The sequence below is a fragment of the Eleginops maclovinus genome, chromosome 2 (assembly GCF_036324505.1).
Source record: "Eleginops maclovinus isolate JMC-PN-2008 ecotype Puerto Natales chromosome 2, JC_Emac_rtc_rv5, whole genome shotgun sequence".
Classification (NCBI taxonomy): domain Eukaryota; kingdom Metazoa; phylum Chordata; class Actinopteri; order Perciformes; family Eleginopidae; genus Eleginops; species Eleginops maclovinus.
The window spans coordinates 12164676-12176884 of NC_086350.1; the positions used below are offsets into that span (position 1 = coordinate 12164676).

The 12209-nt window shown below is 40.2% G+C and overlaps 1 protein-coding gene across 2 annotated transcripts in view; it reads left to right on the forward strand.

The window, feature by feature from the left end:
- The window catches only part of tln2b (talin 2b), a 75448-nt gene extending 63544 nt beyond the window's left edge, over positions 1-11904 (forward strand). Inside the window, exons 48-57 of one of the 2 annotated variants that reach the window (XM_063912731.1) lie at positions 1818-1934; positions 2404-2589; positions 2969-3076; positions 4320-4425; positions 5662-5786; positions 7925-8050; positions 8153-8215; positions 8316-8498; positions 8593-8718; positions 9567-11904. In XM_063912731.1, the coding sequence (XP_063768801.1) occupies positions 1818-1934; positions 2404-2589; positions 2969-3076; positions 4320-4425; positions 5662-5786; positions 7925-8050; positions 8153-8215; positions 8316-8498; positions 8593-8718; positions 9567-9695 (1269 nt within the window). In that variant the 3' untranslated portion in view covers positions 9696-11904. Of the gene's footprint in view, positions 1-1817; positions 1935-2403; positions 2590-2968; positions 3077-4319; positions 4426-5137; positions 5158-5661; positions 5787-7924; positions 8051-8152; positions 8216-8315; positions 8499-8592; positions 8719-9566 lie in introns of those variants that run through there. The other variant, XR_010168376.1, reaches the window with a different exon arrangement.
- Positions 11905-12209: the final 305 nt, after the last annotated feature.

Genomic DNA, 12209 nt, shown 5'->3' on the forward strand with positions numbered 1-12209 from the left:
AAGAGTCCTTATATTGTGTCTGTTGAGAGTCCTTTTTGAATCAGCTTGACTGTCAAAACCTGATCTAAGTGATGCTTCAAGGAAAACTCAGCCAAACAATTTAGTTTGACATGTCAAGTCAGTATTATTTACATAGCTAAAAACAAAAAAACATTTTCTCAGGGTGCTTAATAATCTGAACAAGACACATTATATTATTATACCCACATATAATACCTTAAAGGTTAAACAAAACTAGAAAAAAGGGAACACATGCGAAGGATTTCTCTTCAAGAAAAATATGTGATAAGTGGTAGATACTGTAGAAATAGCAGGAGTTGAATTTAAATATAAAGAAAGAATTTAAATGAGGATGGGCTTGTAGTTAAATTATGAAATAAACAAATTGTAACATAAAGAAAAAGCAAGATAATATAAAACTTCATAACAATGCATAAGTGCATAACAATCAACAGACACTAAAATAATTGCATAATCTCTATCACACAACATTTATTAAACAGATTAAAGTACAGGTCAATTAAATGGTACAACAGGGTTCAAATATAATATTACAATACATTTCAATTGAAAAACTCAGAATACTGTGTAATTAATGTTGGCATGACTGGTTGCTTTATATCAATTTGCACCATGAGAGAAAGAGTGAAAGTCAGTGCAGGTTTTAAGCTCAACTGGAACAATATTCGGCTGGAACAACATGTCTAGCAGACATCCATATATGACGGTTTAATGTCACGCTAAGATATCAAGCTAAACGTGTTTCTTAAGTTTGACAGTTAGGTCTGTTATGACATGTTTATGACAGGTTTTGTTGTCTTGGTTTATGTCAAGTTGTCATAACAAGGACATCTCAAACAATGTCACCTTTGCATCAAAAGTGACATAACTTACCGAATGACACTTAACGACAACCGTCATAAGTGTTCATTAATGTTTATGACAGGTGTCATGTCATGGTTATGACAACCTTATGTCAGTCCTATGAACACCCATTCAAGTAAAGTGTTACCCAATATTCCAGTGTTTATGGACTATACATTTATTAGAAATTAGAGAGTGCTCATTTTACTCTCAGTCATCATGACCATGGTCACAGCTGCCAACTGCTGTAGAGAAGATCAGACATCTTGCACATGACCAGCTGCAGCCACTTGAATAGAGAACCAAATATCAAAGTGTTTAACCAGTGACAGAGCCTCGCATACGTCAAAACCAAAGGTATGCTAGTGTTTTGCAAACTTCCTCAAGTTATTAACTTATCATTCTCATAACTATCATCGCAAGCACAGCATGTAACTCTAACTATTATGTGGGGTTTCTTATGTTTCCTCATCTAAATGGAATAAGGGCCACCCATGGACCTGGCTATGTTGACAGATTGTTTCGGTTCCTCCAACATATGGTGACCTCCAAGTGGGACCCTCTAAAACTCCTGCAGATCATGTTGCTCAAATTCCTAACCTAATCACGTACACTCTGCTGAATGCTGCACTGACAGAAAAGAATGTGTCACCGTGTTTAGAATTCGAGTTGTTTTTTTCCATTGTAGTTACCATTGAATCATCTGAATTGCAATAAGTAAATCATTCTCTTTTTAATTTGGAATACAGACCTCAGGCCTCTGTTTCTTCGGCAGCTGTTGTCTTTAATTTTCATTAGAAAAGCACCTTCAACGCATGTACCCATTATTCACTGTAATGAAATCAGTGAAGGGAAAAATACAATCTTGTAATGTCATGTTTTACAGCTGAGGAGAAAGAGCTCCCCCTCGTGGTCTGACTGTGAGCCTAATCATTTCTCCCTTTCCCTGACAGGTGATGGTGACCAACGTGACGTCTCTTTTAAAAACAGTGAAGGCAGTGGAGGATGAGGCGACTCGCGGGACGAGGGCACTGGAGGCCACCATTGAGTGCATCAAACAGGAGCTGACAGTAAGAGCCTCTCACAGGCCGAACCTCTTCTTTATATTCAACTGATGAAACACAGGTTCTTTGCAAAGCTGGCTCAAAGAGGGTCAGAGATATCTGTGTCTATTATCCCGAACACAACAGGGGAGCTTTTTGTTCTTTTTCCTTTATTATCTGTCCAGCGCCTTTCCTCTCAGCCCCTGCAGGTTTTACAGCTCTTATCAGGGTCTGGCTAGCAGGCGCAGGCAAAGTGAGAAAGGAAGAGCTTGTTTTTTGTAATTTAGTGCTAATCCTTCTCTCAGGACCCCCAGCCCGAGAGGAGGCTTTACCAAGAGCTCCAGCCTAATTCATCACAGTCTACCTAACTATCCTATCTGACTCTACTTTATAATAATAATAATAATGTAGAATTTTCCCATCTATATTAACATATCTGAGCCCCTGTCATGCCTTTATCCAACTACCTGTGTTCTCCGGGTCTTCATCATGCCAGGTGTTCCAGTCCAAGGACGTCCCTGAGAAGTCCACCACACCTGAGGAGTTTATCCGCATGACAAAGGGCATCACCATAGCAACGGCCAAGGCAGTGGCTGCAGGCAACTCGGCTCAGCAGGAGGATGTGATCGCCACTGCCAACCTGAGCCGCAAAGCCATCTCCGATATGCTTTCTACCTGCAAGGTGCTAATCCACAGCGCCCCGCCAGAACAGGCACTGGGCTGCCAGGAAACATGTGAACCCAGAGAGGACATTCGGGTGCAGTCGACTTTATGGCTGCTCCTGCTGGTAGTGACTCAGCAGAGCTGATGCAGCAGAGCAGCATTTAGGATGTCCTTCAGTGACAGTAGAGCACTTACAACAGAAACACAGAAGGAATACTTTGTTGAAGAATCAACATATGACAAACTAATTAGTCAAGAGTTTTTAGTTTTTTAATAGCTATTGGGATTGGCACTAGATTAGTTGCATATTCCAGACCTACTTAACACATATTTTCATATCAAGACAAGTGTGCCTTTTTTAAAATTCTATATACAACAATGTTTTCTCACCCTTCCAGCAAGCAGCTTGCCACCCAGAAGTGGGCGAGGAATTGAGGAGCAAGGCGCTCCAGTACGGCTCTGAGTGCACATCCGGATACATCAACCTTCTGGAGCAAGTCCTGCAGGTGAGAATGAGTCACGTATGTGTATGTGTGTGTGTGTGTGTGTGTGTGTGTGTGTGTGTGTGTGTGTGTGTGTGTGTGTGTGTGTGTGTGTGTGTGTGTGTGTGTGTGTGTGTGTGTGTGTGTGTGTGTGTGTGTGTGTGTGTGTGTGTGGTAACACTGATATCTAATATTACCCAGTGAGGTTTCACAGGTCTTATCTGCAGGATTAAATTCTCTGATGCTTGAAAAAGGTTGTTGTGTTTTCTGTTGAATCACCCTTAAAACTAAAAGAATAAGGCTGGTGATATTCTATTATGTTTCTTATATTTAACAAAATCCACTAAAAAACTATAATGTAGCTCATTCTTCTGGGGTCACACAACTCTATAATTATAAGCAAACACAAAGCGCTGTACATGAGCCATACTGTTGCACTGGGTCATTTGTTCTTTACTATGAAGAACATGGACACTGTAGTTTATTTAGAATCAATCCTGTATACTGTTCACTGTCCTGGTGATGTAAATACTGGGGGACAAGACAGAAAAACAGTTCCACACAAATGCACTCTTATCAATTGTTTGATTAATGTTTACTTAAAACAACTCTGCCAAGCTGTTCTAAAAGATTGAAGGAAAGTCTAACACACTGGTATTTGGTCTTTTCTTGAGGCTTGTTGTTAATATCAACACATTAGTATATTGCCACCATTATGCTGAAAGTATGGTCTCAGGAACGATTGCCAGACATCAACAAATGAACTGCAAAACTGAACGCATTAACTGTGCTTTATTTCACACATTGGTCCATAGCAACATCCATTACAGAAATACCCCTACAGAAGATCAGATTAAACGGAGAACATTGTGACATTAATATAAATAATGATCAGCAAAACTTGTTCTAACACTCCCCATATTTTAAGACAAATGTATTGCCAAGTTACAGTTTCCAATGTATGTGTTAAGTACTCTTTTAATTATCTCACTACCATAATAAGTAAATAGTCCATCAAGTTGACTGGCAGGACATTAGCTTCTAAAAGTACCTTGTGTTATAGTTTGTGATCCATCATAAAGTGCTGTTGCTTCATTTCCAATAATAAGGGTGGCCAAAAACGTATTTTAATGTCATTTTTGGAAAAGTAATGAAACAGATGTACTTGTTTTTCCGAGCTTTCACTGACAGTCATTTTAATTTTAGAAATAGAGTATTTTTTCTGCATCTTTTTCAAAACATATGCCCATGCCTTTTTTATTTACAGGTCCTGCACAAGCCCATACCAGAGCAGAAACAGCAGCTGGCCTTACACTCAAAACATGTTGCAGCGAGTGTGACAGAGCTCGTACAGACAGCTGAGGCCATGAAAGGTGAAGCCACACACACTGTCACACACGCTTACACAATGCACTTTAACAAAAGTTAAGCTTAACAACCTTTATTCACTGGTGAGTTCATTCAGGCCATTAAACACACAAGAGGGTTGTATTTTTAGTATTCCAGGGGTTTATGGTTACTTATAAAACAGTCAAATGTTATTTTATGGAGATAACGTTTTATAGAGGTTTGTGAGCTGTCCAAAAATTGTTGGCAGGACCTTTGGATTTTAGAGTGACTGTGAGACATTATAGTCATTGCAGCGTAAAACTGGGAGAGCTGAAATCGCCAAATAACTATTCAATTTGATAAAATGAAAACATGACAGGATTGTGGAGATGTTAGAGATTAGTCAACGGAGTCCTAATCCTTTTGTGCATGAATGATGTTATAGTATTATTGAGCAAAGCCACCAAACATCTCTGTGTCAGTAATAAAGACTGGTCAATTCAGAATATTGAAATTGCGGCATAGAGAGATTGCTGCGAGTATTGCTCCAAATTAGGCTGTGTAGGACGGTTATTACACCGAGTGTTTTTCTATAGAAGCTGCACTGCTGCATCTGACAGGAGTAGTAGATTGTGTTTGGATGAGAATTAGATTTCAGCGCATAGCCCGGGACCCAGCGGGGCTATCCACTTCACCTCTCTAATGTCCCATGTGCTCTCTCCCTCTCTCTCCTTTTCTCTTCCCTTGCTGCCTCAGATGGAGGTAAGTGGGATATGGTGTGTTTTCTTCATCCAGATCACCTTTCATACACTCAGAAGGGGGTAGCAGAGTAGACGACCTGGGGGGTGGGGGTGCAGAACAGATTTCCCCAGAGCTCAACGTAATCTATGAAAATATCGTTCCATCTGCCTTACCAAGCTGTTCCCAAACAGCTCCGCTTTATGGGCACTTAAAAACCTATAAAAAGACAATGATCCATCAAATGTGCATTTCTTTTAACTTTTAGTTTACTTTATTTAACTTTTAGCCATTACTGTCATTCTGCAAACAATTCTGTGCAGTACTCATGAGCTTTGCTGCAGTTGAAGTAGGAAGAGATTGAGCATCTCTGGGAGGCCCGATCGTGTGGATGACTTATTATTGCGGCATGGTTTTGATGTCTTTGTTACATAAAAAGACATGTTATCGCCAGATATGTTGTATTGGTGTTAATTCTTTGAGGCTGTTCTTCAAAAAACCATGTGATAAACAAGGTCTGGGTATGTGTCGACCCCTTTCAGGCTCAGAGTATGTGGACCCCGAGGACCCCACTGTCATCGCTGAGTCTGAGCTCCTTGGAGCAGCAGCGTCCATTGAAGCTGCAGCCAAGAAACTAGAGCAGCTGAAACCAAGAGCCAAGCCTAAGGTATAAGTGCCCCTCTTCACCCTTTCCACCCACACAAACCCACACACAGCTTTTTGCCATTAATCAGCAGGAGAAGATGTGGGCTGAAGGTAGGAAAAGGTGACTCTGACTTTGAAGTGGAATCATCTTTTTGCAGTGACTGAGCTGCTATCTCGATGTCATTAGCGGAGAAAAAGCCTTTCTTCCTTACACATCCCGTGTTGACTCAGACAGCTGGTCCAGTGAGCTAACATATGATGCTTGGAAAACTTTCTTCAAAGGCACTTTCGGACATTATTTTGAGTTGTGTTGCCAGGAGACGCAATTACACTGCTGGGTCTTCAAGCTTATTTTGGAAAAAGTTCAAATGTGTGATGAACTGTTGTGACCCTTTCTGAAAGAGAGGCCCTCTGTCTTATTGAACCTATTTTCTTTGTTTTATTGCATTGTTTTTTTCACTTCTAAACTAAAATGAGGGAGGCTTTTCAGCCTTTTATTAATCTCCCCACCCCCCATGCTGCACTTTTGCCTTAAAACTTTAAAGCATGATAAGTAGAGACAATAAGCAAAAAATGGGAGGCGCTTTTGGAAAATTGAAATGACTTTTAGGATGTGTTTGTGGTGTACTGCATGATTGTGTTGTTTGTTTATCTGTCTCTGGAGACTGGATAGTTGGATCCTTCTGTGCCTGTAGTGCTTTCCCCCTTTTCTATACCTCTTCCTGTACACAGACTAAATTTAGCCCATATAATGCTCTGTCTCAGACTCTAATTCCACAGACACAGACTGCATATATGGACCTTTGTGCTTATGAAAGGGGATTAGTTAGTGAAAGGCTTTGCCCCCTTATTGGATGTCAGTGTCTCCCTCTAGTGGACTAAAATTAACAAGCTTTACCAAACAGCATTTAAATGAGGAATACCAAATTCTAATGATTATACCTTTTTGTTAGAACAGGCACATTTGTAGTTATGAACATGCCTTACTAGAATCTATATCCAAAAACTATCATAAATTATTTTGCATCCATAATCTGTTTTCATATTCAGTGCACACATGATGATTGTTCAGAGGGTGATTTTAATAATTATGATCTATGTTTAGATTTAAGCTAAAGCCACCAGACTCCAGTAGTTTTACACCACAGAACACCAGAGTTGCTGCTCTACCGCTCACTTGATCCATTCGTTTGTTTGCGTTACTCTGTGACTTAAGTGAATCAGACCTAACCAAATTAACCCAATAAATAAATAAACTCACTACGGATACGTTCCTAACAAACCCCAATTCAAACAATCCAGGTTTTACCTTTAAACCAACCTTAAGTCTGTAAAACAGTTAATGACATTGTTGTTTGTCTGCTTGTAATCTTCTTCCTCCTCCTCTTCACTCCCTCTCCTGTCTGCTCCTTTATCCCTCCCCACCCTACATGGAGGGAGGGCTCTTGTTCTCCCAGCATGCTTCCTCGCCCTGCCTCCCCCCCTCCCTCTCTGAGCCGTTGTAGACCTGGAAGCCTTCTCTGCAGGGCTCTGTCTGATATGTTTGATATATTAGGTTGTTATTCAGTCCAACTATATATCAAACATATTCCTACAGTGTCCCGCCCTGTCTCCAGCCACGTGTGCCTTATGTGTTTATGGAGGTCAATCACATGCTGCTGACTGCTGAGGCAAAGATTTGTCTCTGGGCTAATGCACTGTGATTTTTACAATGGTGTTTAGATCAGGTTTGGGAAATGGGAATGTTGGATGGTGTTTTTTTGTAGGAGTTAAACAGTTGTACTAAAGGCAATAGCTGCCAATGACTGAGGTCATTTTCAAATGTTAGGAAACTGGAAAAGTGTTACACACTACAAGAACATAAATATCTGATGGTAGTCCATATAGTACTTTTTATATTCTCATAATGCAAATTATACTTATTTTAGGCCCATATAAAAATTATCAAAAATGAATACATATTCCTCCTCAGGAACTGTAATCCTGAGGCATTAAGTAAATGCCTATAAATACAAAATAATTATGATAATCTAAATACAATTTTCTCATGATCATAATATTAATAGGATCCTGGTTATGGCTGAAGTTACATTTTTGACCCACTGGTTCATATTTTTTTATTGCAGGATAATTGTCTAAATGAATGTGTTTTACTTACAGAAGGCGGATGAGACGCTGGACTTTGAGGAGCAGATCTTAGAAGCAGCAAAGTCCATCGCAGCAGCAACAAGCGCTCTTGTTAAATCTGCATCAGCAGCTCAAAGAGAACTGGTGGCCCAAGGGAAGGTCAGTCAACGCACCTACTCAGACACTCAGCTCAGATGTCAATAATATATAATAACATAAAACAACACATCATTATTGTTTTTTACCCAATGTCAAACTCAGGTGGGATCCAATCTAGCCAATGCAGTAGATGACGGCCAGTGGTCGCAGGGTCTCATATCCGCTGTAAGTTACCTTAAACACATTTACAAATGTCTGTAATAACTTTATATTGTTACCAAGATAAAAAACCTAAGAGCATGTGTGAATGTGCTTCTTTCTGTAGGCTCGTATGGTAGCAGGAGCCACCAGCAACCTGTGTGAGGCAGCTAACGCCTCAGTGCAGGGCCACGCCAGCGAGGAAAAGCTCATCTGTTCAGCCAAGCAGGTCGCCGCCTCCACGGCTCAGCTGCTGGTGGCCTGCAAGGTGAAGGCCGACCAGGACTCTGAGGCCATGAGGAGACTTCAGGTAACGCTGAAACACAGTTTTAATTTGCCCATGGTGATTGTTTGCATGTGGATTGTGTGAATGGCATGCTAACGTTGAGATTTGCTGTTTGAAGGCTGCTGGCAACGCAGTGAAGCGAGCTTCAGACAATCTGGTGAAGGCGGCTCAGAAAGCAGCTTTTGACAAGACTGAAGACGACAGCGTGGTGGTGAAGACCAAATTCGTAGGAGGCATAGCTCAGGTGAGACACAATCCTGAAAAATGTTTATGTGAAATCATTCCCATTGTGCAGTTTGCCCTTTTCACTGTATGTGTTGACCTCTCACTGATGTGCCAAAATACCACAGTTGTTTTTCTGAAATCCTGATGAGCTGCTGTAGATAAACAGCCCGTCAGCTTCATTTCAAAGCTGTTTACCAGGTTTACCAGTCACCCACGGCTGCAAAACATCACATCTTTTGAAGACTTGAGAGCTAGCTTTCTTTTCATCTTTGCAAAAATGTGAAAGTGATTTAAAAGTGAGTTTCTCTTAAAACGTCAGGGTGCCAGAGAAAGCTCTACTTTTCATCTTGATTTATTATGTTGCTGTTTCAGTCATTGGGGCATCCCAGCTGGGCATCAGTGAGGCTCACTGTCATTTTGATGTCTGATGATTGTCTCACTTCGGATTGAACATTTATTATAATTTTTAGATGGCCAAAAGGATAACACAAATATTAATTATTTTTAAAACTGTAAAGCCTGATGCTAACAATCCTGACTACTATTCATGTTAATTCTGAAACAACAAATATATAATGCATACAGTCCAATAGGTGTGAAATGATTTTGTCAAGTTTTGTGTTTAATGGTTCATTAATCATGCATCGCAACCAATCTTCTTCACTCGTGTAAACGAATAGACTTTATTTTTTTTCAGTAAATGTTGGTTCATTTACCCCCCTGAGCCTGGAGTTAACAGGCTATGCATTGTGAGCTGAGCGCTGTGCAGCTTTTAGTTTTTAGTTTTCTATACCAAGCTTTCCACATGAATGGGATTATGATGAGTGGAAGGAGAATTTTCCTGTCAGCTGTTCCCGTTCTCCTCAGATCATTGCGGCTCAGGAAGAGATGCTGAGGAAGGAGCGAGAGCTGGAGGAGGCCCGGAAGAAGCTAGCTCAGATCCGACAGCAGCAGTACAAGTTCCTGCCCAGCGAGCTGAGGGAGGATGAGGGCTGATTGGCAGAGGCGGTGTGCACCACACTGATGACACCCTCCTGTCATGGGTAGATGTTGCCGATGTATGATTGGCTGCTTTGCTCTCATATAACCGAGAAATATACAGCACTTGATACAGGCCTGTTTGGTGAGAAAAACAAGTGCCTGTGCTCTGTATTGTATTTGTGTGTGTGTGTGTGTGTGTGTGTGTGTGTGTGTGTGTGTGTGTGTGTGTGTGTGTGTGTGTGTGTGTGTGTGTGTGTGTGTGTGTGTGTGTGTGTGTGTGTGTGTGTGTGTGTGTGTGTGTGTGTGTGTGTGTGTGTGTGATGTGTGTGTGATGTGTGTATGTATTTGTCAGTGAACAGCATTGGCATTCAGCGTTCAATTAAGAGAAGGTTGTTACAGTTGCCACTGTAAGCAAGTGGAGACAGTATGATGAAGTTGTATGATAAAGGTATCATTGCTTTGTGAGTGTTGCTGCATCATGAGCTTTAACGACTGTTACAACCATAAATCGAAGATGTTACGAATGCAGAAATCCTCTATAATCACTCAATGTTATGTACTTGTTGAAGGTTTAGAGCAAATAGAAATGAAAATCCCTGCAACTGGCAGAACAAACCTAAGGGTCCATAGTTTGTATTCTAAATGTAAAAACCTCGAGGGGTTCATAGAAAGGCAGGAGGGGGATGCCTCAGTTCACCACTGGCTTGCATGCAGCATAATGTCTATACATATCAATGAAGCTACTAACCAATAAAGTAGTATGGAGCGGAAAGGCACTTGTGTTTTACTAATAATAATGTGAATATGCGGTTTGCTGTTAAAGTAGCAAATCTTTATAATGAAAGGATTCTGATTTAAACTATGTGCGGTTCTTATGGACAAAGTAAGAAAAATACAGACAACTGACCAACACTATATAAAGATATTTATTCTTGGCAGATTTTTTTCTTAAAGAGCAGACAGAAGTTATTCAGAGAATCTGGTATATATGTGACCAAATATGACATGCTGATGTAAATCATGTCACTTAGTTTATCTTCCCTCACATACACAGTGCTGTGTAAGGAATATATGTTTACATTGTCCATCATATTTGATCGCTCCATGTTTTGATTCCTCTTCCATTAACACTGGCCAGATTTAGTTTGTGTACCCACTGTACTACACACTCACTCACAGAAATATTATTCTCCCCCAGTCACTGCCCTGTCATTGTAAAGGCATTTTCACTATAGACTGACTGTCTACAGCAATACATTACACTAAATATCCTGGCGAGATAATAATGAGAGTCTGCGCTGTTATTGGTTGTAAGATTGGTTATGTGCAATGATATTTGGCTTTGAGCTCTTGAATGAAACGAGCATATGTTATGCACTGAAGTTGCTCATAAACATACGTACTGAAGACGGCAATTTAAAGCTTCCATTATATTAAATGTAGAACATTCTCCTTGCAAAGTAGAAGGAAATTGCTTCAAGCGCTGAAAGAGGAAAGTAATTCAATGCTTTTTTTCTTAGTATATTAGTGTATAATATATTGGAAATTTCAAGCAGTTTATCTCCTCAGTCAGTCCAAACTAGTGTCTGGACTGCATTGTGTACTAGTGCCTTACTTAAAGTCTGCGCTGCGAGCAGCTGAAGATCAGGCTGAGTGGGAGCCTGAGCCTTGTCCTCTCTGGATCAGAACATTATGCCAGTCTAATCCCTATCGGGGTCTTAATAAACTACCACCTAGTCCTTCGCCATACAACACAATGCCTTGGCTGGTGGCCTACTTGCCTACAACAATATAATGCTGATTAAAAAAAAAAGGGCATCTGTGGATACCTTAGGATTTAGAGACCATGTTGGAAGACTAACACTAGACTGCATTCCATGAGCATGTGGCAATTTGTGTTTTGAAGTCGAGAAATTGTTGAAATCATATGCCAAGTTCCTCTCAAATGTTGGACTTAATAACTTCCTTGTTTCATTGTCTAACCACTATTATAAATATGTTTTTATCAGTAAATGTAAGAGTTACCCTGAAATATATTGTCTTACTGATTTGTCCGAATATTAACGGAAATAGAAAAAAAAGTGACTAGCTCTGTATTGAATAGGTGTTGTGCTTTCTTTAACAGACTGCATTAGTTTTATGTTTTGATGCTGTATGTATAATATTTATCTGGTCACAAAAGTATTTTTTGTATTCACGAAAAATAAAGAGTTTCAAACAACCAGTACCATCAATATTAATTTGTCCTTTTTCACATCATCTAATGTACTTGACAGAGATGTCTAGTAGAAAATAATGTCACCCTGCATTCTTTCCAGCAGATGTCAGTATTATCCTTCACAGTTCGGTCCGAGAGATCAGTGGCTGTTTGGAGAAATACAGTATGTTCTAGTGGAAGGATTGGCAAAGTTAGCCAAACCAAATATGGACATAGTGGATGTGCTTTTTTTTCTCCAGGTTCACAGACCAGAACCTCAAGTATGCAGTGTTTCCCATGTAGATGTTTGGTCGAGAATGAGAGTTCACATT